General features: G+C 34.3%; 4 protein-coding genes across 5 annotated transcripts; 2 read left to right on the top strand and 2 right to left on the bottom strand.

The window, feature by feature from the left end:
* Positions 1-47: 47 nt before the first annotated feature.
* On the top strand, positions 48-9,214 carry C06H5.6 (Major facilitator superfamily (MFS) profile domain-containing protein; the record flags this gene model as incomplete). Of its 2 annotated transcripts, NM_075108.8 has the most annotated exons (10): positions 48-191; positions 243-371; positions 1,505-1,593; positions 1,646-1,749; positions 3,820-3,989; positions 4,169-4,425; positions 5,286-5,450; positions 5,937-6,237; positions 6,544-6,636; positions 8,862-9,214. In NM_075108.8, the coding sequence occupies 10 exons, from the start codon at positions 69-71 to the stop codon at positions 9,099-9,101; spliced, it is 1,671 nt and encodes a 556-aa protein (NP_507509.3). The 2 variants fall into 2 exon arrangements, with proteins under 2 accessions (NP_507509.3, NP_001263919.1); NM_001276990.3 differs by lacking the exons at positions 48-191; positions 243-371; positions 1,505-1,593; positions 1,646-1,749 and having other exon boundaries at positions 3,825-3,989; positions 8,862-9,101.
* Positions 9,116-17,639, bottom strand: phf-14 (PHD-type domain-containing protein). Its single transcript, NM_075107.5, has 6 exons — positions 17,579-17,639; positions 17,185-17,527; positions 15,637-15,853; positions 13,992-14,629; positions 11,891-12,362; positions 9,116-9,310 (listed from the first exon to the last, which is right to left on the bottom strand). Exons 1-6 carry the CDS (start codon positions 17,616-17,618, stop codon positions 9,221-9,223), a joined length of 1,800 nt encoding a protein of 599 aa, NP_507508.2. The 5' UTR covers positions 17,619-17,639; the 3' UTR covers positions 9,116-9,220.
* Positions 17,640-18,380: 741 nt separating this feature from the next.
* Positions 18,381-27,667, top strand: csn-1 (COP9 signalosome complex subunit 1). Its single transcript, NM_001383483.3, has 6 exons — positions 18,381-18,442; positions 18,500-18,756; positions 20,019-20,427; positions 22,503-22,613; positions 23,814-24,511; positions 27,308-27,667. The coding sequence occupies exons 1-6, from the start codon at positions 18,398-18,400 to the stop codon at positions 27,591-27,593; spliced, it is 1,806 nt and encodes a 601-aa protein (NP_001370106.1). The 5' UTR covers positions 18,381-18,397; the 3' UTR covers positions 27,594-27,667.
* Positions 23,316-23,423, bottom strand: Y59A8A.8 (SAM-dependent methyltransferase; the record flags this gene model as incomplete). The annotated part of the gene is made up of 1 exon (NM_001368480.1): positions 23,316-23,423. The coding sequence occupies one exon, from the start codon at positions 23,421-23,423 to the stop codon at positions 23,316-23,318; it is 108 nt and encodes a 35-aa protein (NP_001355448.1).
* Positions 27,668-27,923: the final 256 nt, after the last annotated feature.

Here is a 27,923-nt window from a genome sequence, read left to right as displayed (position 1 = left end):
GATTTTTTGTCCAGTTACTTCCAAACTTCCAAACTTTGAGAATTCAGAATCCCAGAATTCCAGAAAAAATGACAGATGAGCCTTCGAGCAGTCATCCGCCGCGGAGCAACTCCATGAGCGCTACCTTCAACTACCTTCATCTGGATGCTGACAAGGTTCTTACGGCTTTCGGGAAATATGGAAGGTATCAGGTAGGACTTATTTTGGGTCTTGAAGTGAAAACACGTTGTGCGGAGTTTCAGATGTTGGCGTATGTCATAACAACATCTGTGCACATGCTTTTCGCATTGAACATGATGATTATGCCGTTTATCACGAAATCCGTCGAGTTTTTATGTGATCTACCGGATCCGGAGAGCATAGATTCTGCGGTAAGGTATTTAATAAAAGAATTTGCGATTTTTATATGAATTGAACCGCCAAAGTCAACGTTTTGAACATGGTGCATCGACAAGAAAAGTTTCAGTTATGCATCGTGTATATTTTCTGGCTTTAGTTCTATTGGAAAAGCGTCAACTGAGAAAATATTTGTTGACTTTTTCTCCATAATTTTGTATTTAATCACTTTTTGACTGTTTGATATTTTCTCTATATTAGCTTCACGGTTAATTCTGGAACATGGTGCATCGAACGAGATTTTTTCCATACAGGTTGTATTGATTTTGTAGTTTATTACTTTTTTGATAGCTTCAATATTAACTGAGATCTGAAACATGGGTGCGCGGCAAATGCCGTTCGGCAATCGAATTTTCGACAATTTCGGCAATTGCCGTAATTGCCGATTGCCGAAAATCTAAGATTGATAAATTACTGTAAATTTAAAGGGATATACGGTATTTTGCTGCGTGGGTCCCGCCGCGATGTGTATAATTTTAATTTTCTTTGTTTGTTTTAAATTTTTTGAAGCTTCTGAAGCTTTCTGTCATGTACTTTGCCATTGATGGAAACTGGGTACGAAGAAAAGAAAACCGACATTTATTTTGCATTCGCGAAATAAATTTTGTTGTTTTACAATATACCTTTTCTTTGAGATTTTGTTACATTTTTTTGTTAAAAAGAAAGGTTAGAACTGTTACTACTAATTATTAGCTACTGATTGTTAGATACTGATGTTATTGTAGGCTCTTTGTTTTAGTTCTGATATTTTAATGGTTTCAAGTCCATTCGCTCAATAATTTTGTTATATTTGATTTTTTCAATTTATAAAACGTAAATTTCACAAAAACAGCTGCTTTGGGAATTTATACAAATAACGTTCCACAAAAAAAATTATTTTGAAGAATTGCTGAAAAGTTTCGGCAATCGGCAATTTCGGCAATTTCCGAAATCGGCAATTGCCGAAATTGCCGATTGCCGGAAATTTCCGATTGCCGCGCAGCCCTGATCTGAAATCCTGAAGCTAGAAGCCTAGTTTTGGACAGAGAAAAATAACAATTAATCATCCTACTGGTCTAACAATAAGTAGCCATAAAAACGTTTGAAAACTTTTTTTGAAAAATTGCAGCACTTCTCGCCACTTGTCGGTGATAGCTGTCATCTCCAAGACACTCAGCTGAACATCACAATCGACTGCTTGGCAGTGAACGGAGCATCGTAAGAGTTTTACGGAATATCATTTGAAAATTATCAATTTAAAACTTTGCAGTTACAACTATCTCGCGGACAAAAAGTCCACGATCACCAGTGATTTCGATCTGGTGTGTGAGTATCAGGGTATGGCGGAACATGCGACATCCATTTTTCTTGTTGGTGAGTATCGGCAAACCGGCAATTTGCCAAATTTAAATTTTCGGCCAACTCGGCAAATCGGCAATCTGCCGGAATTGAAATTTCCGGCAAATTCAGCAAACCGACCATTTGACGGAATTGAAAAATTCCGAAAAATCGGCAAATCGGTAATTTGCCGGAATTGAAAATTTCCTGCACGTTCCGCACACCGGCAATTCGTCGGAATTGATAATTTTCGGCAAATTCGGCAAACCGGCAATTTGCAGGAATTAAAAATACTCGCCGTTTTCGGTTAACCGGCAATTTACCAAAATGAAGTTTGTTGCAATTTCGGCAAACCGGTAATTTGCCGGAATATAAAATTTTCAGCAAATTCAGCGAACCGGCCAGTTGCCAGAATTGAACATTTTCGGCTAATTCAGCAAAGCTAAAAGTTGCGGAATTGAAAACTTCGGCAAATTCGACGAACCGGCCAGTTGCCAGAATTGAACATTTTCGGCAAATGTGGCAAACCGACAATTAGCCGAAATTGAATATTTCCGGCAAATTAGGCAAACCGGCAATTTGCCAGAATTGGAAATTTTCGGCAATTTCGGAAAATCGACAATTTGCCAGAATTGAAAATTTCCGGCAAATTCAGCAAACCGGCAATTTGCCAAAAATTACTATTTCCGGCAAATTCAGCAAACCGGCAATTTGCCAGAATTGGAAATTTTCGGCAAACCGACAATTTGCCAGAATTGAAAATTTTCGGCAAATGTGGCAAACCGACAATTAGCCGAAATTGAATATTTCCGGCAAATTAGGCAAACCGGCAATTTGCCAGAATTGGAAATTTTCGGCAATTTCGGAAAATCGACAATTTGCCAGAATTGAAAATTTCCGGCAAATTCAGCAAACCGGCAATTTGCCAAAAATTACTATTTCCGGCAAATTCAGCAAACCGGCAATTTGCCAGAATTGGAAATTTTCGGCAAACCGACAATTTGCCAGAATTGAAAATTTCCGGCAAGTTCAGCAAACCGGCAATTTGCCAGAATTGAATATTTCCGGCAAATGCGGCAAACCGACAATTAGCCGAAATTGACTATTTCCGGCAAATTCGGCAAACCGACACTTTGCCAGAATTGAAAATTTCCGGCAAATTCAGCAAACCGGCAATTTGCCAAAAATTACTATTTCCGGCAAATTCAGCAAACCGCCAATTTGCCAAAAAATTGAAATTTTTGGCAAACCGAACAATTGCCCAGAATTGAAAATTTCCGGCAAGTTCAGCAAACCGCCAATTTGCCAAAAATTACTATTTCCGGCAAATTCAGCAAACCGCCAATTTGCCAAAAATTATTATTTCCGGCAATTTCGGAAAACCGACACTTTGCCAGAATTGAAAATTTCCGGCAAATTCAGCAAACCGGCAATTTGCCAAAAATTACTATTTCCGGCAAATTCAGCAAACCGCCAATTTGCCAAAAATTACTATTTCCGGCAATTTCGGAAAACCGACACTTCGCCAGAATTGAAAATTTCCGGCAAATTCAGCAAACCGGCAATTTGCCAAAAATTACTATTTCCGGCAAATTCAGCAAACCGGCAATTTGCCAAAAATTACTATTTCCGGCAAATTCAGCAAACCGCCAATTTGCCAAAAATTACTATTTCCGGCAATTTCGGAAAACCGACACTTTGCCAGAATTGAAAATTTCCGGCAAATTCAGCAAACCGGCAATTTGCCAAAAATTACTATTTCCGGCAAATTAGGCAAACCGACAATTTGCCAAAAATTACTATTTCCGGCAATTTCGGAAAACCGACACTTTGCCAGAATTGAAAATTTCCGGCAAATTCAGCAAACCGGCAATTTGCCAAAAATTACTATTTCCGGCAAATTAGGCAAACCGACAATTTGCCAGAATTGAAAATTTCCGGCAAATTCAGCAAACCGGCAATTTGCCAAAAATTACTATTTCCGGCAAATTAGGCAAACCGACAATTTGCCAGAATTGAAAATTTCCGGCAAATTCAGCAAACCGGCAATTTGCCGAACGTCAATTGCCGTCTAACCCTGTAGCCTAAAATCACTCCAATTTTCAGGCGGAATGATTGTATCCCCATTTGTGAGCCAACTCTCCGACATTCTGGGTCGCCGCCCGTTATTCCTTATTCCCCTGTACATTAGTGTGGCTGCAAACCTCATCTGTGCAGCTGCTCCGAATTATTTAATTTTCCTGCTCTTCAGGTTCATTTCGGGTGTCGCTACTACGGTAAGTTGTTGGGGAATCTCCAAACAGGAAAATTCTGGAAAATCTGAGATTTTTGTTGTTTTTTTTTAGTTTTTAGGCAGGAAATGCGATTATTTAGGTGAAAAACCGGGGATTTTTCAGGTTAACAGGTTAAAATTTACTTTCAACTATAAAATAGTCAATTTATCATTATTTTTCAGAGTTTCAGTATGACGGGCTTCGTACTCTGCATGGAGTCCGTCTCGCTGGAGTTCCGTTCCCTTATCCCAGTTCTCACAACAATTTCCTGGGTTGGTGGGTATATGCTGGCCGGCGTGTTCTACGTATTTTTCAAGAACTGGCGAGTTCTGTACTTTGCCGCTTCAGTGCCAGGGCTTCTGACTATTCCGTTCTTTTGGTTCACACCCGAGTCGTTGCACTGGCTGATGACAAAGCAGAATGATCGGAAGATCAAAAAGTGAGTTCTAGGTAGGGCTGCTAAAGGGCTGCGCAGGGGCTCAGACCGGGGCTAGGACTTTTTTGGTTTTTTAGGACCAAAAAAAAACCAAAAAATCAAAGAAAAATTCTTGCAGTTTCGAGAGTATTCTGTATTAAAATACATTTAAAAAACACGTGGTGTCAGGCTGTCCCATTACGGTTTGATCTACAAAAAATGCGGGAATTTTTCTCCCAGAAAAATTGTGACGTCAGCACACCCTTAACCATGCGAAAACAGTTGAAAAGTCTGCGTCTCTTCTCCCGCATTTCTCGAAGATCAAACCAAAATGGGACACTTTGACACCACGTGAAAAACATGTATTTCAATACAGTTGTGACGTCATAAATGTATTTTAATACATTTTGCTACGTTACTTGAATAACCCAAATAAAAACAAACTCAAGCATCAAAACATTTTTTGGTTTTTTTTGGTTTTTGGAAAATGTCAATTTTTTTGTTTTTTGGTCCAAAATTATTTTTTGGTCTTAGCCCTGGCTCAGACTCAGCCCCGCACGCATTGAATAGCGCTGTGCGATAGCGATAGCCCCCAACACTTTCGAGGTTCCGCCAGCCTCGCGCCAGTTTTTTGTGATGAAATATGTCCGAAAAAAATGTCCGAAAACAAATTCTAAATTTTTTGGACCAAAGCTTTATTCGTTATCACGCGCCCCAACCTGGCCTACACTCAAATTATCAGTAGAGCGCATTTACATGGATGTACCACTTTCCGCGCCGTGCCAAACAACTAGCTATCGCTCTGCATTTTTCAATGCGGAACAAAGCAGCCTCTAAGCAGCCCTAGCTCTTGGAGCTTGAAAATCTGAAAATCCAAGTTCCAGATACATCAACGAGTCGGTGGCATTTAATAAGCAAACAATTTCTCTGATCGATTGCCGGAATATTCAAACTGTCGATAACGCGCCGGCCACTACAAAGACCAGAACGTTCCGAGCCTTGTTTTATCCGAAGATTTTTGTTCATGTGGTTATCAACTCGTTCATTTTGTAAGTTGTATATTATTTTAGCCAATTCAATTACGTTCGGAGCTCACGGGGTTCTGGCATCCCTCATAAATTGAAATGGAAGAGTTTGCCGAACTAGGCCATTTTGGCTCGGCCATAAATATCTGGGCTAGATTTACGGCGCGTTGCGTGTCGCGTCGCGGCTCGATTTTAGTTGAAAACTGATGTCCGTGTCCGTGTGGAGTACACGACGTTCCCACACGTTGTCAAATGGAGCGCGAAAAATTCAATGAGGAGGGCCTTACACGCGTATTCAGCTCGACCATTCGATGTAATTTGTGCAAACACCGTCACGCGCAAATGCAGACATTTTTGCACGCGCTGCGGTGAAATTCCTCTTGGCAAATTCAAATATTTTTTTCCGCCTTTTTTTTGAAAATTTTCGAGGCGTTGGTCGAGCTGAAAACACGTGGGCCAGAACCCCCGAGACTTTTGCGAGATGAAAACTCGAAATCTATTATTTTCCAGAATCGTGATGAGCGGAACCTACTGGGCACTGTCCCTCTACTCAACGGAACTTTCCGAAGACGAAACGACCGGCTACTTCCTATCAGGCCTTGTTGAGCTCCCCGCAGGCTTCTTGTCTGTGTTCCTGCTCATCGCGTTCAAACGGAAAACTGTCTCGTTCTACTCATTGGCCTTTACCGCGGTGTTCATGTTATGTACCGTCTATATTCCGATGCAAGGAAATTATAAAATGATCTTCCCGTTGTTGGCAAAATCCACCAATTCTATTGTGTGGGCGTCTCAGCCATTGTTGTATTCCGAGGTAGTTAATTTCGCCAGGCTGTCCCATCGCGGTTTGATCTACAAAAAGTGCGGAAGTGACGTCAGCACGTTCTTAACCATGCAAAATCAGTTGAGAACTCTGCCTCTAAACTCTCCCGCATTTTTTGTAGAACTACGTAGATCAAGCCGAAATGGGACATTATGACACCATGTGGTCGAAATTATTTCTTTTTTATCTTTTTGATCTCCGGAGCTCGCGAAAAATACAATTTAGACGTCACACCGGCCTAACTAGAGATTTCCGCGAGTTCTGGAGATCAAACGGTAGAAATTCTTGACATTTCAGGCAACACCAACGACAATCCGGAACGTGTTCAGCGGAGTTGTCTCATTTGTCGGAGAGTTGGGCTCTATCGGAGCTCCGTACATGAATCGACTGGTAGGTTACTGTATCGAGTACTGTATTAGGCAGGAACTTCGGGCAACCGGCAACCAAGTTGCCGAAAAGTTGCCCAAGTTTCAGCAACCAAAGGCCGATTTGTCAGAAAATTTCATTTTCGGCTAATTGCCAATTTGCCGGAAATTTCAATTCCGGCAATTTGCCGAAAAGTTTCAGTTCCGGCAATTTTCCAATTTGCTGGAAAATTTCAATTTTGACAAATTGTCGATTTGCCAGAATTTTCATTTTCGGCAAATTTTAGATTTGCCGGAAATTTTGGATTCCGGCAATTTGCCAATTTGGCGGAAATTTTAAATTTCGGCAATTTGTCGATTTGCCGGAAAATTTTAATTCCGGAAAATTGCCGGTTTGTCGGAAAATTTCATTTTCGGCAAATTGCCGATTTTCAGGAAAATTTCAATTTTGACAAAATTGCCGATTTGCCGACTTGCCGATTTGCCGGAAATTTTAAATTTCGGCGATTTGCCGATTTTCCAGGATTTTCATTTTCGGCAAATTTTTGATTTTCCGCAAATTTCAATTTCGGCAAACTGCCGGTTTGCCGATTTGCCGATTTTCAGGAAATTTCCAATTTTGACGATTTGCCGGAAATTTTCATTTCGGCAATATGCCGGTTTGCCAATTTGCCGGAAATTTTCATTTTTGGCAAATTGCCGGTTTGCCGGAAAATTTCAATTCCGGCATATTGCCGGTTTGCCGATTTGCCGGAAATTTCAATCTCGGCACTTTGTCGATTTTCAGTAAATTTTCATTTTCGGCAAATTGCCGATTTGCCAGAATTTTTCGGCAAATTTCTGATTTGCCGGAAATTTTCAATTCCGGCAAATTGCCGATTTGCCGGATATTTTGGATTCCGGCAAATTTTAGATTTGCCGGAAATTTTGGATTCCGGCAATTTGCCAATTTGCTGGAAAATTTCAATTTTGACAAATTGCCGATTTGTCGGAAAAGTTCAATCTCAGCAATTTGACAATTTGCTGGAAAATTTGGATTCCGGCAATTTGCCGATTTGTCGGAAATTTTAAATTTCGGCGAATTGCCGATTTGCCGGAAAAGTTCAATCTCAGCAATTTGCCGATTTGCCCGAAATTTTCGATTTCGGCAAATTTTTGATTTGCCGGAAATTTTCATTTTTGGCAAATTGCCGATTTGCCAGAATTTTTCGGCAAATTTCTGATTTGCCGGAAATTTTCAATTCCGGCAAATTGCCGATTTGCCGGATATTTTGGATTCCGGCAAATTTTAGATTTGCCGGAAATTTTGGATTCCGGCAATTTGCCAATTTGCTGGAAAATTTCAATTTTGACAAATTGCCGATTTGTCGGAAAAGTTCAATCTCAGCAATTTGACAATTTGCTGGAAAATTTGGATTCCGGCAATTTGCCGATTTGTCGGAAATTTTAAATTTCGGCGAATTGCCGATTTGCCGGAAAAGTTCAATCTCAGCAATTTGCCGATTTGCCCGAAATTTTCGATTTCGGCAAATTTTTGATTTGCCGGAAATTTTCATTTTTGGCAAATTGCAGATTTGCCCGAATTTTTCGGCAAATTTCTGATTTGCCGGAAATTTTCAATTCCGGCAAATTGCCGATTTGCCGGATATTTTGGATTCCGGCAAATTTTAGATTTGCCGGAAATTTTGGATTCCGGCAATTTGCCAATTTGCTGGAAAATTTCAATTTTGACAAATTGCCGATTTGTCGGAAAAGTTCAATCTCAGCAATTTGACAATTTGCTGGAAAATTTGGATTCCGGCAATTTGCCGATTTGTCGGAAATTTTAAATTTCGGCGAATTGCCGATTTGCCGGAAAAGTTCAATCTCAGCAATTTGCCGATTTGCCCGAAATTTTCGATTTCGGCAAGTTTTTGATTTGCCGGAAATTTTCATTTTTGGCAAATTGCAGATTTGCCCGAAATTTTCGATTTCTGCAAATTGTTGATTTGCCAGAAATTTTCATTTTCGGCGATTTGCCGATTTTCAGGAAATTTCAATTCCGGCAAATTGCCGGTTTGCAGATTTGCCAGGATTTTCATTTTCGGCAAATTTTTGATTTGCCGGAATTTTCATTTTCGGCAAATTTTTGATTTGCCGGAAATTTTCATTTTCGGCAAATTTTTGATTTGCCGGAAATTTTCAATTCCGGCAAAATGCCCATTTGCCGGAAACTATACTGAAACTCTAACAAAATGTACCAAATTCCAGACAGCAATCAACCAGGACGCTCCCGCAATTCTGATCTCAATAATGTCGATCGTCGCCGCTTTTCTGGTTCTTCTGCAGCCAGAGACCAAGAACAAGAAGCTTCCCGAAGATCTCGATCAATTCGACGCCGGGCCATTGTTCAGAGGATGGAAGAAGCAGAAGGATCTGGAAGCATCGGAAGCATCGGAAGAAGTTAAGGAGAAAGAAGAGGCTGTGGAGTTGTTGGAAGTGAAGAAATGAATTCGTGAAGTAATATATAAAACTTAATAATTTAATTTAATTTAAACAAGTTGTTTGTAAAAATTGTTGATTTTTGGGAGACAAAATAAAAACATTTTTCAAAAAATTAAAATCCTTTTTCAATGATTAATAAACGCTGAAAGTCGAGCTGGAGGACGGCGGCTTCTGACGGAGCGGGTGGTAGATTCGGATGCTTCCGGAATGATTTCCTGGAAAAAGTGTTTTTTTTTTCGGTTTTTTCACAAATTTTTACATGGAAAAATTGAAAATTTGGGCATAGCTTCCGCATCTCCGGTGACAAATGGGTGCGATTCGGCGATTCGGGGGAACAAAATCTACGGATTTTAAGATTTCGAGCCACCAATCTACCGATTGCACACATTAGTCACAAAAATTTATTTTTTGAAAATTTCCGGCAAATCGGCAAATTGCCGGGATTTTTTGGAAAATTGTTTGGCGAAAATTCAAATTTCCTGTGAAAAAATTTTTTGGCAGGAAATTTGAATTTGAAAAGGGATTGGGACTGGAAAAAATGGAGAATTTTGCCTTAAAATGTCAGATTCTTCACAAGTTTTTTGTGAAAAATGAAAATTTGGGCATAGCTTCCGCGTCTCCGGTGACAAATGGGTGCGATTCGGCAATTCGGGAGAACGAAATCTATGGATTTTAAGATTTTGAGCCCCCAGAATCGGTGAATTGCACACATTAGTCACGAAAATTGAATTAAAAGAAGTTTTTGGAAATTTTCTGAAAATTCTAGAAATGTTTAGAGAATTTCAGAAAAATTTTTTAAATATCTGGAATTTCCAGAAAGTGCTGAAAACTACTCAGAAAGTTCTAGAAAATTTCAAAAGGCTATAAATTTCAGGAAATTTCAGAAAGATTTATTAAATTTTGGAAAAATTCAAAAAATTTCTGGAAATTTCAGAAAATTCAATAGAAATTTTCAAAAAGTTCTAGAAAGTTTCAGAAAATTCTGGGAAAATCCAGAAATTTCCGGAAAATTATTTCTATAAGGATTTTTCAGAAAATTCTAAAAAATTCAGAAATTTTAAAAAGTTACAAAAAAATTTCAGACAATTCTATAAAATTTTCCAAAATTTCGACAACACCCAGAAATTTCTGGAATTTTCAGAAAATTTCAGGAAATGTTTATAAAACTTTATGAAACCTCAGAAATTACTGAAAACATACTGAAAATTCTAGAAAATTGAATTTTAGAGTTTTTGCCGAAATTTCCAGCATTTTTGCATACAATTTCGTGGTTTAGGGTAATTTTTCATAGGAAATGCGAAAATTGTTCTGGAATTTCCAAAAAACTTCTATAAATTTTTTTAATTGCTAAAAAAAAACATCCAAAAATTTTTTTAAACAAATTTCAGAAAACGTTTTAAAATTTCGGTAAAATCTAAAAGAAACTTCTGAAATTTCCAAAAACAAAGTCCATAAACTTTCAGGAAACTGTAAAATTTCGGAAAAATCCCGAAATTTCCAAAAAATTCCAAAAAAATTCCACAAATACTATAAAATATCAGAAAAAAATTTTTTGAGGTTTTTAAGTGAAATTTTCAGCGTTTTAGGGCACTTTGAAAAATTTAGAAATTCAAAAAAAGTTCAGAAAATTCAAAAAAATTCCAAAAAATTTCAGAAATTTTCCAAATAATTCCAGTTTTTCCGGAAAATTTCAGAAAACTCTATGAAATTTTTTTCCGATTTTTAAGGGTGTTTTAGGTGAAATTTCCAGCATTTTAGCTTAAAATTCCCTGTTGTAGGGTAATTTTTCACGAGAAATTCAAATTTCCCCCATATTAACCTGTGGAATTTTCAGAAAATACTAAAAAAACACACAGAAAGTTCTGAAAATTCCTTAAAATTTTTAAAATTATCTGAAAATTTAAAAAATTTATAGGAATTTTCGGAAATTTTATATCATTTTCCAGAAATGTTCCGAGTTTTTCTGGTTTTTGTTTTGAAAATTTTGAAAAAAACCAAATTTTCCAAATAATTCCAGTTTTTCCGGAAAATTTCAGAAAACTCTATGAAACTTTTTTCCCATTTTTAAAGGTGTTTTAGGTGACATTATCAGCATTTTCGCTTAAAATTTCGCGTTTTCGGGTGATTTTTCATAATAAATTCAAATTTTCCCCACATATTAACCTGTTCACTTTTTTTTCTTCAGAAAACTGAATTTTACTGATTTTTCACTGTTTTGGTGAAATTTTTCACATTTCAAGGTCATTTTTTTCGTGAATTTTCGGATTTACCCCGATTTTTATCGAAAATTTCTGCATTTTTGCATAAAATTTCGAGTTTTTTTGTTAGGGTAATTTTATTAACCTGTTCACTAATTTCGGTAAAATCTAAAAGAAACTTCTGAAATTTCCAAAAAAAAGAAACTTCTGAAATTTCCAAAAAAAGTCCATAAACTTTCAGGAAACTGTAAAATTGCGGAAAAATCCCGAAATTTCCAAAAAATTCCAAAAAAATTCAGAAAATTAAAATAAAATTTCAAAAAAATTTCATAAATACTATAAAATATCAGAAAATTCCAAACAATTTCAAAAAAAAAATACAGTAACTTTCAGGAAATCCTCGAGAGTTCCAAAAACTATGAATTTTTTTTCCAATTTTTGAGGTTTTTAAGTGAAATTTTCAGCGTTTTAGGGCACTTTTTTCAAGACATTTTGGACTTTCGCCGATTTTTATCGAAAATTTCTGCATTTTAGCTTAAAACTTCGCGTTTTAGGGTAATTTTTCACGAGAAATTCAAATTTTTCCCCGGTATTAACCTGTTCACTATCACTAGACTCATTGCATTCATGACAAATCCATCCGAAATTATTTCGTTTCGGTAGCCGAGTCAACGGAGGGCTCAGACATCCAATATGATAACTTTTATGACACTCATCACATTGTGTCTGTTTATGTTGCTCCGTACTCTTTCGGCACACAACACACGTGTAATTCATCTTTTTCGGTGCAATTATAGCCGGTGAGCTCCGCGAGCAACTCTGTCGATTATTGAAATCGCTGAGAAGAAGACCCGAGTCACCGCCGAGCTCTGTGAGCAATTGATGAAGCTTTTCGATTGAGGTGAGCTTCTGCTCAATGAGCTCCTCGTTGGCCGAAAATCGTTCGACAAGATGCTTTTGAGACGACTTTTTCTCCTGATTTGCCTTGGTTTCGGCTAGCAGTTCACGTGATTTTCGGAGTTTTTCCTCTTCTTCTGGGATTATTTGTGAGTCGCGGATTTGCATGAAACTGAAAATTTTAGAAGTGGAATTGCGATTTTTAAGTGGAAAAAATCAGGTTTCTCGTGAAAAATCGACTGAAAATCCATTTTCCAAGCGAAAAAAAAACGTCTAAAAACTAAATTTTTGAACTTTATCTTTTAAATGACAGCTATAAATTCCTCCGAAAATCCCATTTTTCCAATTAAAAAATATGGAATTTTTCGCATAAAATCCAATTTTTTAAGTGAAATTCCGCAAAAAATAACCAATTTTCCCTGAAAGATAACTTTAAAAATTAAATTTTCACCTCGAAATTCCACTAAAAATCTCATTTGTTTTTGTAAAAAGTCTAAAAATTCAATTTTTATGCAAAAAAACGTAATGAAAATCCCATTTTTTTTTCACTGGAAAATGATTTAAAAATATTTTTTTTATTTGCACAGAAACAGTATAAAAATTTAATTTTGACCTGGAAAAAGCGCTGAAAATCCCATTTTCAGTTGAACAAATGTCTGAAAATTTAATTTTTGAATCAAAAACGATTTGAAAATGCCTAGTAAGTTGAATTTTATCACAATTTATGTACAAAAATTGGTTTTTTGTAGCAAAAACCTTTGAAAATCAAATTTTGAAAATTTTTCTAATCGGAAAATTTAGGTTTCGAGATTTTTTGTGCCCTGAAAAACGGATTTTCAGTCGAATTTTCACTAGAAATCTGAGAAATTTTCCAATTTTTCCCCCAATCTATGTATCTATGTGAAAAAATTCAAAAAAAAATCAATCAAAAAAGCTTCGACAAAAACCGTCGAAAATGAAGTAAACTGCTCGTTGAAAACCGGAAATCAGCATTCGATAAACATTAAACATTTCGTAAATCTACACAAATCTCGTAAATCGACACAGAAGCGTCTCTGGCGCGAAATTTGAATAATTTAATGGGTGCACAAATGGAAATTCGCCGATTTTAAGCTGAATTATAAAATCAGGGTTCTTTTTTTTTGAATTTTTTCACATAGATACATAGATTGGGGGAAAAATTGGAAAATTTCTCAGATTTCTAGTGAAAATTCGACTGAAAATCCGTTTTTCAGGGCACAAAAAATCTCGAAACCTAAATTTTCCGATTAGAAAAATTTTCAAAATTTGATTTTCAAAGGTTTTTGCTACAAAAAACCAATTTTTGTACATAAATTGTGATAAAATTCAACTTACTAGGCATTTTCAAATCGTTTTTGATTCAAAAATTAAATTTTCAGACATTTGTTCAACTGAAAATGGGATTTTCAGCGCTTTTTCCAGGTCAAAATTAAATTTTTATACTGTTTCTGTGCAAATAAAAAAAAAAATTTTTTAATCATTTTCCAGTGAAAAAAATGGGATTTTTATTACGTTTTTTGCATAAAAATTGAATTTTTAGACTTTTTACAAAAACAAATGAGATTTTTAGTGGAATTTCGAGGTGAAAATTTAAATTTTAAAGTTATCTTTCAGGGAAAATTGGTTATTTTTTGCGGAATTTCACTTAAAAATTGGATTTTATGCGAAAAATTCCATATTTTTAATTGGAAAAATGGGATTTTCGGAGGAATTTATAGCTGAAAACCTGATTTTTAGCCATGAAAATTCGGATTTCTAAATTTTCTCCAAAAAAACGTACTCAATATATTCTTTCGAAAACCCAATAGGAACATGTGATCCACTGTTAAGCTTAATATTGAAAAACGGGTCTCGAAACTCTTTTCTCGATAGGCCCGCCTCTTCAGCTTTGGTCTCGAAGCGATCGAAAAATTCGGCCGACGAGTTGAGCAAGCGGGCTTGTTTGGGCTTTTCGCCGGCCGAAATATCGCCTTTCGGCTTATTTTTGCACTCTTCTTCGATCACTTTATCGATTTCTTCACGCATTTTCACTCTGAGCTCTTTGTGCTCTTTTTGCTCATTTTTCTCGAGCTCTCCGGAGCGGAGCCGGCGATTTACAGTAATCCGACGGGCTTCTGACTTTTCCCAATCATCGAATTTCCGTTGATATGGCTTCAAATTGTCGCGATTTGTGTGCTTTTTGCAGAAAAAATAACGCATTACAGCGATTTCTGTATCATTATCGTCTGTTTCATCGACCAGAAGCCCCAGCTTCTGAGCACATGTTACGTGGAGATACTCTTTGCACATTCCTGACTCGCAACGGGATGCGATTCCGAAGCGAGCCTCGATTTTGTCGGTACACGCGGTGCACGTTCGACGGCCAAAGTGAGCATTGTTGTCCAGATGTTCCCAGGAGACACCGCAACGGGTATGAGTCTGGAAAATTGGAAAATTTTCAGATTTTTCACAAGTTTTTTGAAAAATTGAAAATTTGGGCATAGCTTCCGCATCCCCGGTAGCAAATGCGCTCCATTGAGAATAGTAGATACAATTTCATGTATTTTCCACAGTGTATTTGTGCTGGGGCACACCTACTTTAAAGGGACATGAGGTAGATCATGTCCCTTTAAAGTCGATGGCTTTTTCAGAACCAATTACAAAATGGAGGGAATAGCAGAAATATGTACCTCCTATTAGCAATAGGGCGCACTTGCCACAAAATTCATGGTATTTTTTGAAAATCACCAGCTTTTTAATTGTAAATAACTGTTTGATTTTTTGGCGGGAAATTCAAATTTTTCTGAAAAATTGAAAATTTGGGCATAGCTTCCGCATCTCCGGTGATGGCAATTCGGGGGAACAAAATCTATGAACTTTTAGATTTCGAGCCACCAATCTACCAATTGCACACACATTAGTCACGAACATTTCGCTAGATGGGAACTGGTTTTAATTCAAATTTTTTGTAAAAAAATTTTATGGCGGGAAATTCAAATTAAAACAAAATTTTTTTTGGCAGAAATTCAAATTTTTTGTTTAAAAAATTTTGGCGGAAATTCAAATTTTTTGTTAAAAAACTTTTGGCGGAAAATTCAAAATTTTTATTTTAAAAAAAAGTCTGGCGGGAAATTCAAATTTTTTGTAAAAATATATTTGGCGGGAAATTCAAAATTATTATTAAAAAATTTTTGGGGGGAAATTCAAATTTTTAAATAAAATTTTGGGGGGAAATTCAATTTTTTTTTAATTTGCCGGAAAATTCAAATTTTTTGTTTCAAAACTTTTGGCGGGAAATTCAAATTTTTTGAATTTTTAGTTTTTAAGCCTAAAATAAAAAAAGGTTTTAGGAATTTTTTTCCGAAAAATTCGCGTCTTACAGTGAAAAAAACCTGGTTTTTGACAAATTTTGATAGTTTTCAGGTCGATTTTCCATTTTTTTTCACCTGTGCATAATTAACACCGTGTGTATAGAGAGCACAAATAGCGTGAGCCCATCTTCCACGAATATCGGCTCTTTTAAATGCTCCAAAACGTGATGGACAAAATTCACAGTGTGGTGGTAGTGTTAATCCATATAAACATGGTTCACAGTACCACGAAGCATCATCTGAACCGCCCGGGAGGGTACCGTAACACGATTCGTGTACATTTATACCGCATCTGCAAAAATTTTGGGGTTTTGCGGAGTTTTTAGGTGGAAAATTGGGGAATTTTAGATATTTTCAAAGGTTTTTTGGCCGAAAATCAATCAATTAGTGATTTTAGGCAATTTTTTAGTGAAAAATTCACATATTCTGAGATTTTTAGGCAGAAAATCAGGGAATTTTAGATATTTTTGAAGATTTTTGGGCCAAAAAACGGTCAATTTTACGGATTTTTTCATACATTTTGCTATTTTAACCTATTTTCTAGTGAAAAATTCAAAGATTTTCAGATTTTTTTGGGACAAATCGATTGAAAAATTGCAAATTCTTTTTTTTTGCAACCGCATCTGCAAACATTTTTGGGTTTTTCGAGAAAATTTGGTGAAAAACGATGATTTTTGAAGAATTTTTACGATTTTTAAAATTATTTTTTGTTTAAAAATCGTGTTTTTTGAAGATTTTCAAGATAAATATGGAGTTTTTAGACGTTTTTTGGCCAAATTTTAATGTTTTTTCGTGAAAATTTATGAAAAAATCGTGTTTTTAAGATTTTCCAACAAGAAAAATGAGTTTTTCGAGGATTTTTAGGCAGAAAATCACAGAATTTTGGAGGTTTTCCGAGAAAATTTGAGAAAAAGTGAATTTTTAATGGAAATTTTTGAATTTCGAGGGTTTTTTTCTGGAAATCGGTGAATTTTGAAGATTTTCAGAGAAAAATCACAGTAAAATTCTGAATTTATCACTGAAAACCTTGAAAAGTCTGTAGAAATTCGAAAAAATGTCAGGATTTCTACGATTTTCCGCTGAAAACCACAAAAATTACACATTTTTTATCAAAAAATTATCAAAAAATGGGAATTTTTCATTGAAATCTTCAAAAAACACAATTTTTCCAGGAATTTACTCAAAAAATCATCAAAATGTGCGGTTTTTCACCCTTTCAAGCGAAATATTAAGTTTTCGGACGATTTTCGGTCAAAAATCGGTCCTTTTTGTAGATTTTTTGAAAAAAATCGCAAATTTTAATGATTTTTTTGAGTAAATTCCTGAAAAAATCGTGTTTTTTTGAAGATTTCCGAAGAAAAATTGCCGATTTTTGATCATTTTTGAGTTTTTTCGATAAAAAATGTGTACTTTTTGTCGTTTTCACAGGAAAATCGTAGAATTCTTGACATTTTTTCGGATTTCTACAGGTTTTTCAAGGTTTTCAGTGATAAATTCAGAATTTTCCTGTGATTAGTAGGAAAATATTGTCATTTTTTGTGAAATTTCATGATTTTAGGGTGATTTTCTTCGAATTTTCCGATTTTTTCAGTCAATTTCAGTGTTTTCATCGATTTTTCATACTTTTGACACTGCAAAAAGTCTCCGGCAGCCACAATATTTCGCTGATTAATGCAAACTCCGCAGATCACGGCGTCTTTCTCTGCAGACGGAGTTCTTTCGGGTTTTTCCGAGCTTTCAGCACTTTCAGCTTCTTCCTCATCATTTTCCTCGTCTTCAGACTCTTCTTCATCACTATTTTCCTGAGAATCTGAGCCGGAATCCGCTTCGGAGCCGGTTTTGGCGTCATTTTCCGCCGGATTAACCTCAAAATCGTCGTCTTCCTCGTCAGAAGTGTGGTTTTCCGTAAGTGTGGCGAATAGAATTGCAGTTGGCTTGATTTGCCGCTTTCCAGCCGCACGGGAAGCTGAAAATCGCGAAAATTATCGGGGAAACGCTGAAAAACACGGAATCCTACTCATTTTCCCGAAAATCGAGGATTCCGGAGTGTTTGACATGATGATAGAGCCTGAAAATTGAATAATTTTTGATTTTTAATCATTTTTTCCAGCAAAAACTGAAAAAAAATCCGATAAAAATTGCTTAAAATTGGGAAAACATTGAAAAAATAATTTAAACTTGGAACGAGAGAGTACATGAAACGAGGAGACGCAGAGAGTGTGTGATGCAAGTGCGCCCCATTGAGAACTGTGTTTTTTTTTTGTTTTTTGAAGTTATCAATGCATTTTCAGCGAAAATTTCTAATTTTAAAATATTTTCAATTAAATTTTTGTTGAAAAGCTGAAAATTAAGGGATTCTCGCTTATTTTTCAACAAAAGCTTGCAATTTTTAAAAATTTTCTGCGGAAATGTTGTAGTTTTACAGGTTTTCTCGTTAAAAAATGATTTTTCAAACTAAAAAAGGGTTTTTCGCGAGAAATTAGTGAAATTCGGCTATTAAAGCATTCCGTAAGGGTTGACATGTTATTTTGACTGAAAATTGAAGAATTTCGACGTTTTTATTGATTTTTCCGGTTATTTAAAGTGAAAATCCACTCTGAAAATCAAAAAAATTCGATAAAAATTGCTCATAATTTAAAAAATAATGCAAAACAGCAGCGAGAGAGCACATGAAACGAGGAGACGCAGAGAGTGTGTGGTGCAAGTGCGCCCCATTGAGAACGACTGTTTATTTGTTTTTTAAAGTCATTTTCAGCGAAATTTCCTGATTTTCTCCATTTTTCATCGATTTTTCCTTCAAATTAACTGAAAATTTTCAGAAAAAAAGAAAAAAAAGATGCAAAACGAGCTTCTCGACGATCCAATGGACACCGGAGCGCCGGTAGGCCGATTTTCGCCATTTTTAGCTCAAAATTCAGCTAAAAATCCAATTTTCCAGGCCGCTGAAGCCGCCGCTGCCGATGAGCCGCTGCCACCAGCGCACGGAATCGATCGAGAAGTGACTCCAAAACCAGCAGGAAATCCGGATTTAATGCAACAATCTCTGGATAATCCGGCAATTCCGATGCATTTGATCGAGAAACGTGATGATCGTCGGGAATCTTGTGATGATGGTTATTCGCTTACAGTTAACGAATCGGCAATTGATATTGAATCATTGGCGTGTTCTTATGATTCTAATGCCTTTTTTCTGAGGTAAAATTGCTGTTCTTCTTGTTTCTGGTTTTGGTTTTTCGGCCAATTTCAAGCTAAAACTGGGGAAAAATTAGGTTTTTTTTGTATAAAAATGGCTACTTATTATTTAAAAAGAGACTACTCGATCGGTAATATTTTATTTCGATGTGAAAAATTCGACGGTTTTAGTAAAAATGTATAATTTTGACGTTTTTCAGACGTCTTTTACCTCAAAATTCAATTTTCCCCTGTTTTTCGCTGGAAAATTCAATTTTAACGATTTATTCCAGGAATTGCAGTGAAAAAGTCAATTTTGACGCCAAAAATCTGAAATTTTTGCAATTTTTTCCAGATTTTCATTGAAATATTTCAGTTTTATGCTGAAAAATGCTAAGAATGCGATATTTTGTCGGGTTTTCTACTAAAATTTTCCGAATTTATGCGATTTTTATCAATTTCAAGTGAAAAATTCCCAATTTTAATGCCAAAACTCCGGTATTCTTCAATTTTTGTCTGAAAAATCCTATTTTAACGCAAAAAATTAGGCATTTTTGCGATTTTTACCAATTTTAAGTTGAAAATCCCGACTTTTTTCCAAATTTACTATGAAAATATGCACTTTTATTCAAAAAAAATCCCGAATTTTCACCTATTTACTCTGAAAAAATTCAATTTTATCAAAAAAACTCTGAATTTTTCCAATTTTTCAGTGAAAATATGCAATTTTAAGTTAAAAATTTTGACGATTTTTAACACATTTTTTTTTTGTGAAAAAATGAAATTTTAATGCCAAAAACCCGATTTTTTCCAAATTTTCTGTGAAAAAATCCCATTTTCTACACATTTTCTCTGAAAAATTGAATTTTTCAGCTTAAATATCCAATTTTAACGCCAAAACTCTGATTTTTTCCAAATTTTCAGCGAAAATAAGCAATTTTAAGTTGAAAAATTCCGGATTTTGACGATTTTTACCAAATTTTCTCTGAAAAAATTCAATTTTAAGCGCGAAAATCGAAATTTTACCTCAAAAACCATAATTTTACCGATTTTTTAAATGATTTTCCGTGAAAAAAATCCAATTTTAACGCCAAAAATCAGGAATTTTGCCAATTTTAAGTTAAAAATCCCGATTTTTTCCAAATTTTCTCTGAAAAAATCCAAATTTTCTACACATTTTCTCCGAAAAATTGAATTTTTCAGCTTAAATATCCAATTTTAAGTTAAAAAATCCCGATTTTTACCAAATTTTCTCTGAAAAAATCGGACTTTTCTTAAATTTTCAGAGCCCGATTCATCGCGAGACACTGTCCAATTCTTCGTGCTGATGCTTATATTTCATTGATTAATTATTTAAAGGAACATACCACGGATATCACTCATTATGTGGCATTTTTCAACGAACTCGAGTCGGAATTGGCTCGAAAAGAGTTCAAAAATCGTCAATTGAATTTTCAAATTCCGTTGCGAGACCAAAAATGGATTGAAGAGAACGGAGCCACGTGGCAGAGCACAACAGATCAATTACAAGCAGAATATAAACGACATAAAGATGAAGGAGTTAAAGAATCAACGAGAAGAGCTATGGAAGACCTTTTTCAACATTATATGATGGCTGGAAAAATTGATGAAGCAATTCGACTTTATTCGAGAGGAATTCGTGATTATTGTACACAGCTGAAGCATTCTATTAATGTATGGAATCGAGATTTTGGGCGGAAAAAGTGGAAAATGCTGAAAAATTGGCTGAAAAACCACAAATTTTTAGTGAAAATCCGGAAAAAATCTGAAAATTTGGCTGAAAAACCACAAATTTTTTAGTGAAAAAACTGAAGAATTGAAGAAAATCGACCAATTTTGGCAAAAAATCTGAAGAATTCGGAATATTGGTGGAATTGAAATTTCCGGCAAATCGGCAAAATGCCGGAATTTAAAATTTCCGGCAAATCTGCAAGTTGCCGGAATTGAAAATTTCGGGCAATTCGGAAAATCGGTGGAATGGAAATTTCCGGCAATTCGGCAATTTGCCGGAATTGAAAATTTCCGGGAAATTTGCAAATTGCCGGAATTTAAAATTTCCGGCAATTTGCCGATTTGCCCGAAATTTTCAATTCCGGCATTTCGGTAAATTGCCAGAATTGAAATTTCCGGCAAATCAAAAAATTGCCGGAATTTCAGCCAAAAATTTTTTCCAGCATTTTCGATGCAAAAAATTCGGTTTTCAATGAATTTTTCCGACTTTTTTGATTTTTTTTTTGTTTTGAGAAAAACGGAGGATTTTCACTACAATTTTAGAAAATTCCTTGAGAAAAACTTTTTTTCGCCAAAACTTTCCAGTAAAATTATAAAAATTGTAGAGTTTAGGTCGAAATTTCGGCGATTTTCAGCTTTTTCAGCCAATTTTTGCCCGAAAATCGCAATTTCTTTAATTGGTTTTCCCCAAAATGAATTTTCTTCAAATTTTGCGATTTTTCGTCAAAAATTCGTCGATTTTTTTCAAATTTTCAGCATTTTGGGCCAATTTTCGCCCAAAAATCGCAATTTTTCAATTTCTCTCACAAAACACTAATAGTTCAAGTTTTGTGAGAGAAATTGAAAAATTGCGATTTTTGGCCGAAAATTGGCCCAAAATGCTGAAAATTTGAAAAAAATCGACGAATTTTTGACGAAAAATCGCAAAATTTGAAGAAAATTCATTTTGGGGAAAACCAATTAAAGAAATTGCGATTTTCGGGCAAAAATTGGCTGAAAAAGCTGAAAATCGCCGAAATTTCGACCTAAACTCTACAATTTTTATAATTTTACTGGAAAGTTTTGGCGAAAAAAAGTTTTTCTCAAGGAATTTTCTAAAATTGTAGTGAAAATCCTCCGTTTTTCTCAAAACAAAAAAAAAATCAAAAAAGTCGGAAAAATTCATTGAAAACCGAATTTTTTGCATCGAAAATGCTGGAAAAAATTTTTGGCTGAAATTCCGGCAATTTTTTGATTTGCCGGAAATTTCAATTCTGGCAATTTACCGAAATGCCGGAATTGAAAATTTCGGGCAAATCGGCAAATTGCCGGAAATTTTAAATTCCGGCAATTTGCAAATTTCCCGGAAATTTTCAATTCCGGCAAATTGCCGAATTGCCCCAAATTTTCAATTCCGGAAACTTGCAGATTTGCCGGAAATTTTAAATTCCGGCATTTTGCCGATTTGCCGGAAATTTTAAATTCCGGCATTTTGCCGATTTGCCGGAAATTTTCAAAAAGTAGATTTTTGTGACTAATGTGTGCAATCGGTAGATTGGTGGCTCGAAATCTTGAAATCCATAGATTTTGTTCTCCCGAATTGCCGAATCGCACCCATTTGTCACCGGAGATGCGGAAGCTATGACCAAATTTTCAATTTTTCAGAAAAATTTGAATTTCCCGCCGAAAAATTAAAAAATTATTTACAATATAAAATCTGGTGGTTTTCCAAAAATACCATGAATTTTGTGGCAAGTGCGCTCTATTGCTAATAGGAGGCACAAATTTCGGTATTTCCCCCACTTTGTAATTGTTTCTGAAAAAGCCATCGACTTTAAAGGGACATGATCTACCCCATGTCCCTTTAAAGTAGATGAGCCCCAGCACAAATACACTGTGGAAAATACATGAAATTGTATCTACTATTCTCAATGGAGCGCATTTGCCACCTGGGATGCGGAAGCTATGCCCAAATTTTCAAATAATTTACATTTTCTAACCTTTTTGCTCAAAAACCTAAAATGTTTGTGTCATTTCAGATGTGGATCAACTGGATGGAAGTTGCAATTTGTGCAAATGATTGGGGAAAGTTGGATACTGTAACAAATACTGCTTATAGATCATTGAAAGATGCAGATGACGCTGAAAAGGTATATTTTCAGTCGAAAAATCTCAAATTTTACTCAAAAATGCCATTTTTTTTAACTCAAAAATTCCTAAATTCAGTCAAAATCGCCAAAATTCGGCTAAAAATCTAAATTTTAAAAAATAATTGAATTTTATTCAAAAATGACCGAAAAATCAATTTTTCGAGAGAAAACAGTTCCGAAAACCTGGAATTTCGGTAAAAATATTGAAATCTACACAAAAAATTCAAATTTTTGGTAAAAAATATTAAATTTAGGCCGAAAAACTCAAAAATCTTCCATTTTATCTAAAATTGTCAATTTTCAGTCATAAAAAACTTTATTGTAATCTAAATTTTAGGTAATTACGAAAAATCTCGAAATTAATTTTTTCGGTTTTTTTGAGTTAAAACTGAGTTTTTCTCGATTTTTCGAGTTTTTTACTGAATTTATCATAAAATTTGGAGTTTTTTTGATTTTTGTTCAGTTAAAACTGGGATTTTCTCGATTTTTCTCGATTTTTCGAGTTTTTTACTGAATTCATCATAAAATTTGAGGTTTTTTCGAGTTTTCTACGTAAAATTTCGAGTTTTGCACTATATTTTAAGATTTTTATGTGAAAAAACTTGAGATTTTCAATTTTGCCACTGGAAAACCGATTTTTTGCCAATTTTCGATGATTTGAACTGATTTTAATCAATTTTTCCGAATTTCCACGCTAAAAACCTACACATCAAGCGATTTTTGCTCAAATTGTCGTGTTTGCTGCTCTGTAAGTGAGCATGTGGCAAGAAGCTCCGTCATACTTGTGAATTGAAGTCCGGATGAGTTCATTTTTCATTTGAAATTGACAGAAAACCCGCTGAAAATTGATTTTTCGTGAGAAATTTGAAGAAAATCTCTCGAAAAATTGATGAATTTCGGTAAAAATATTGAAATCTACACAAAAAAACTCAAATTTTTGGTAAAAAAATATTAAATTTAGGCCGAAAAACTCAAAAATCTTCCATTTTATCTAAAATTGTCAATTTTCAGTCATAAAAAACAATTTCGTAGTCAAAAAATCTCCAAATTTCGTTTTTCAGAACAGTCAACAATCCCAACAGCATCAAAAAATGCGATTTTTAGTTCAAAAAATCGCCAAAATTGAGCTAAAAACCTCAATTTTCTGCCAAAAAATCCCATTTTTTCCACTCAAAATCCCTCGAGATTCATTTTTTCCAGAACAGTCAACAATCCCAGCAAGCTCCACCACAACGTGGTGAAAATGCTCCATATATGGTTGAACGTGATCCAAATGCTCCAATTCAAACTCTAACAAATCGTCAGTTAATTGAGACGGCTTTAGCCAAATGTCTAGCTGCTCAAGTCTTGCTGAAGCTTCGAAATAAGCGTTATAGTCAAGTTGTCGAAACAATTCTTCAAATAAAAACCGAATGCCTTCAATCGAAATGGTTTGTGACGTCATCGGATCTCGGAATCTATGGAATGCTCTCTGCGATGGCTACAATGAGCCGAGCGGACTTGAAGCTTCAAGTTTCTGGAAATGGAACATTCCGGAAGCTTCTGGAATCTGAGCCACAGCTCATTGAGCTTCTCGGATCGTATACATCAAGCCGATTCGGTCGATGCTTTGAGATTATGAGATCGGTGAAGCCTCGGCTTCTTCTCGATCCATTTATCTCTAGAAATGTCGATGAACTTTTCGAGAAAATTCGGCAGAAATGTGTTCTCCAATACCTTCAACCGTATTCTACGATTAAAATGGCAACGATGGCTGAAGCTGTTGGAATGAGCTCGGCGGAACTTCAGTTATCGCTGTTAGAGCTCATTGAGCAGAAGCATGTCTCGTTGAAAATTGATCAAAACGAGGGAATTGTGAGGATTTTGGATGAACGGGATGAGAATGCTATTTTGAAAAGGTGCTCTACATACTATTTAAAGAATTTAAATTGGATTTTTCGGTCGGAAAACGTAGAATTTTCAACTGGAAATATGAAATTTTCGCTAAAAATTACGAAAAATCCCGAATTTCTACTCGAAAATTCGAATTTTTCACTTAAAAATTAGTGAGAATTTAAAAATTTTAAAATTTCCCGAATTTCAAACTGAAAAATTGGAAAAATCGCCTTTTTTTTTTCGCTGGAAATTGAGAAAATTTGGTCATTTTACTCTTTAATTCTAATTTTTCCCATTTTTCTACTGAAAATTGGAAAAAAATCGAAATTTTGCCAATTTTCATCCTAGAATATAGCTTTAAAAAAAAGGATTAATCTTCGAAAAATTCAAAATGATTCCAAAAAATTGCAAAAAATCCCGAGTTTTCACTAAAAAATTCGAATTTTCTGTATTTTTCACTTGAAAATTAGTGAAAATTGACAAAATGTCCAAATTTCCAAATGAAAAATTGGAAAAATCGGAATTTTTCTCAATTTTCATCCTAAAATTCAGCAAAAAAATGATCTTCGAAAAATTCAAATTCAAAAATCCCGAATTTTTCCCCATTTTTTTACTGAAAATTGGAAAAACGCGGAATTTTAAGCTGAAAATTTAGAAAAATCAGTTTTTGAGCTAAATTCCGAGTTTTTAGCTGAAAAATGAGATTTTTTCGTTGAAAATTGAGAAAAAATCGAAAATTTATTCTAAAATTCAGCAAAAATTTGAATCTCCCGCCAAAAAAATGTTTTTTTTTTTCAAATTTCAGATTATAAGAAAAAATTTTAGAAAAAAACGAAAATTTCTCAGTTTTCACTGCAAAAGTACCAAATTTTCTAGGAGTTTACGAAAATCTGAAATTTTGAATGAAAATTCAAAATAAAGCAGAAAACGCTGAAAACATTCAAATTTTTACACAAGAAATTCCAAAAATTCACAAAATTTAAACTTAAAAAACTCAACATTTTTATGGTTAATATATTTATATCTTTTTAAATGATTAAAGATATAAATATATTAACCATGAAAATGTTGAGTTTTTAAAGTTTAAATTGCAGAATTTAAGTAATTTTAAGCTTAAAAATTGGAAATTTTAAGCGATTTTTGGCCTAAAAATTGGAAATTTTAAGCGATTTTTAAGCTTAAAAATTGGAAATCCGATTTTTACAATTTTTCAGTGGAAATTATGAAATTTTCTCAATTTTCAAGTAAAAAATGCGAAAAAATCGAATTTCCCGTGAAAAATTATAGCTTTTCCGATTGAAAAACCGAGATTTAGTCGAAAAATCAAATGATTTTTGAAGTTTTTTCTGGCGTTTTCAGCTGAATTTTTGCGTTTTTTTAAACAAAAATTGGAGAAAAAACCAAAAATTGTCATTTTCAACGCAAAAAAAGACGACTGAAAACGTTGAAATTTCTTCCAAAAATCCTCAAATTTCCAATATATTTTCAGCGATTTTTTACAGAGAAAATTTGAATTTCCCGCCAATATCCCAATTTCATTCAAAATTTTTTTGAATTTCTGTAAAGAACAAAAAAAAAAAGAAAAAAATCACTATTTTTGATGGAAAATTGATTTTTTTTGGAATTTTCCTCTGGAAATTAAAATTAATCAATTTTCCATCAAAAATGGTGATTTTTTTTTCATTTTCTTGTTCTTTACAGAAATTCAAAATTTTTGAATGAAATTGGGATATTGGCGGGAAATTCAAATTTTCTCTGTAAAAAATCGCTGAAAATATTTTGGAAATTTGAGGATTTTTGGAAGAAATTTCAACGTTTTCAGTTGTTTTTTTTTTGCGTTGAAAATGACAATTTTTGTTTAAAAAACGCCAGAAAAACTTCAAAAATCATTTGATTTTTCGACTAAATCTCGGTTTTTCAATCGGAAAAGCTATAATTTTTCACGGGAAATTCGATTTCATAATTTCCACTGAAAAATAGTAAAAATCGGAATTTTAGTACCGTTTACTCTGAAAATATTAGGAAAATTAGAGAATTTTTGTGGGTTTTTGGAAGAAATTACTGATAAAAAAATATTTTTTTAACTGAAAATATTATGATTTTCTTCTTTTTTTAAAAATTCTTTTCTGAAAAAAAAAAACATTTTTTTGCGGAAAATTCAAATTTTTGGGAATTTTTTTTTTTGCTGAATTTTAGAATGAAAATTGAGAAAAATTCCGATTTTTCCAATTTTTCAGTTGGAAATTTGGAAATGTTAGGATTTTTGGAGATTTTCGCAAACATTTCTGATAAAAATTTGATTTTCCCGCCGAAAAAAAAAATTTTTTTTCAGACTTCACGCGAAAATTGAGAAAAAAAGGAAACTTTTCAATTTTGTAAAGCCGAAAATTTTCTCAATTTTCCAGCTAAAAACTCGGATTTTAAATTTTTTTTTCCAATTTTTCAGTTGAAATTTTGGAATTTTTTTTTTGGTTGAAACGACGAAAAGCTAAAAAAGCGAATTTTCCGTGAAAAAGTATAGCTTTTCCGATTGAAAAACCGAGATTTAGTCGAAAAAAGGCATTTTCAAACGAAAAAAAACCACTCAAAACGCAGAAAGTTCTTCCAAAAAAATTTTCTCCAATTTTCGTTTAAAAAAAACGCAAAAATTCAGCTGAAAACGCCAGAAAAAACTTCAAAAATCATTTGATTTTTCGACTAAATCTCGGTTTTCCAATCGGAAAAGCTATAATTTTTCACGGGAAATTCGATTTTTTCGCATCAAACGAAAAAAACCACTGAAAACGTAGAAAGTTCCTCTAATTTCCTAATATTTTCAGAGTAAACGTCACTTGTGATCGGGCAACTCAAAAAGCCAAATCACTTTTATGGAAAACTACACTTGCCGGAGCAAATATTCACTCAATTTCCGACAAAGAAACCCGTCCAAAACGTAAAAATCAAAAGGAATCGGCGAAATTCGATCGGAATTTTGGTGGAATTGATGTGGATGAAGATCCGAGAGGAATTGCTGGACCATCTGGATTATCTGATGATTTTAATATTGCTTATGATCAACAGCCACAGCAACAAGTGCAATATTTGGAAGATTTGGGAGATATTTAAATTTTTTCTCGTTTTTTTTTTGTTGTAAAAATCACACGACTCCACCACTATCATGAATCTTATTTATTTTGATATTTTTAGACCAATTTAGACCGGAAAATTGGAAAATTTAAGCGATTTTTAAGCTTAAAAATTGGAAATTTTAAGCGATTTTTAAGCCTAAAAATTGCAGAATTTAAGTAATTTTAAGCTTAAAACTCGCTTAAATTTTCCAATTTTTAGGCCAAAAATCGCTTAAAATTTCGAATTTTTAAGCTTAAAAATCGCTTAAAATTTCGAATTTTTAAGCTTATAATCGCTTAAATTTTCCAATTTTTAGGCCAAAAATCG

The sequence above is a fragment of the Caenorhabditis elegans genome, chromosome V (genome assembly GCF_000002985.6).
Source record: "Caenorhabditis elegans chromosome V".
NCBI lineage: Eukaryota > Metazoa > Nematoda > Chromadorea > Rhabditida > Rhabditidae > Caenorhabditis > Caenorhabditis elegans.
This window is presented reverse-complemented; position numbering and strand designations above follow the sequence as displayed.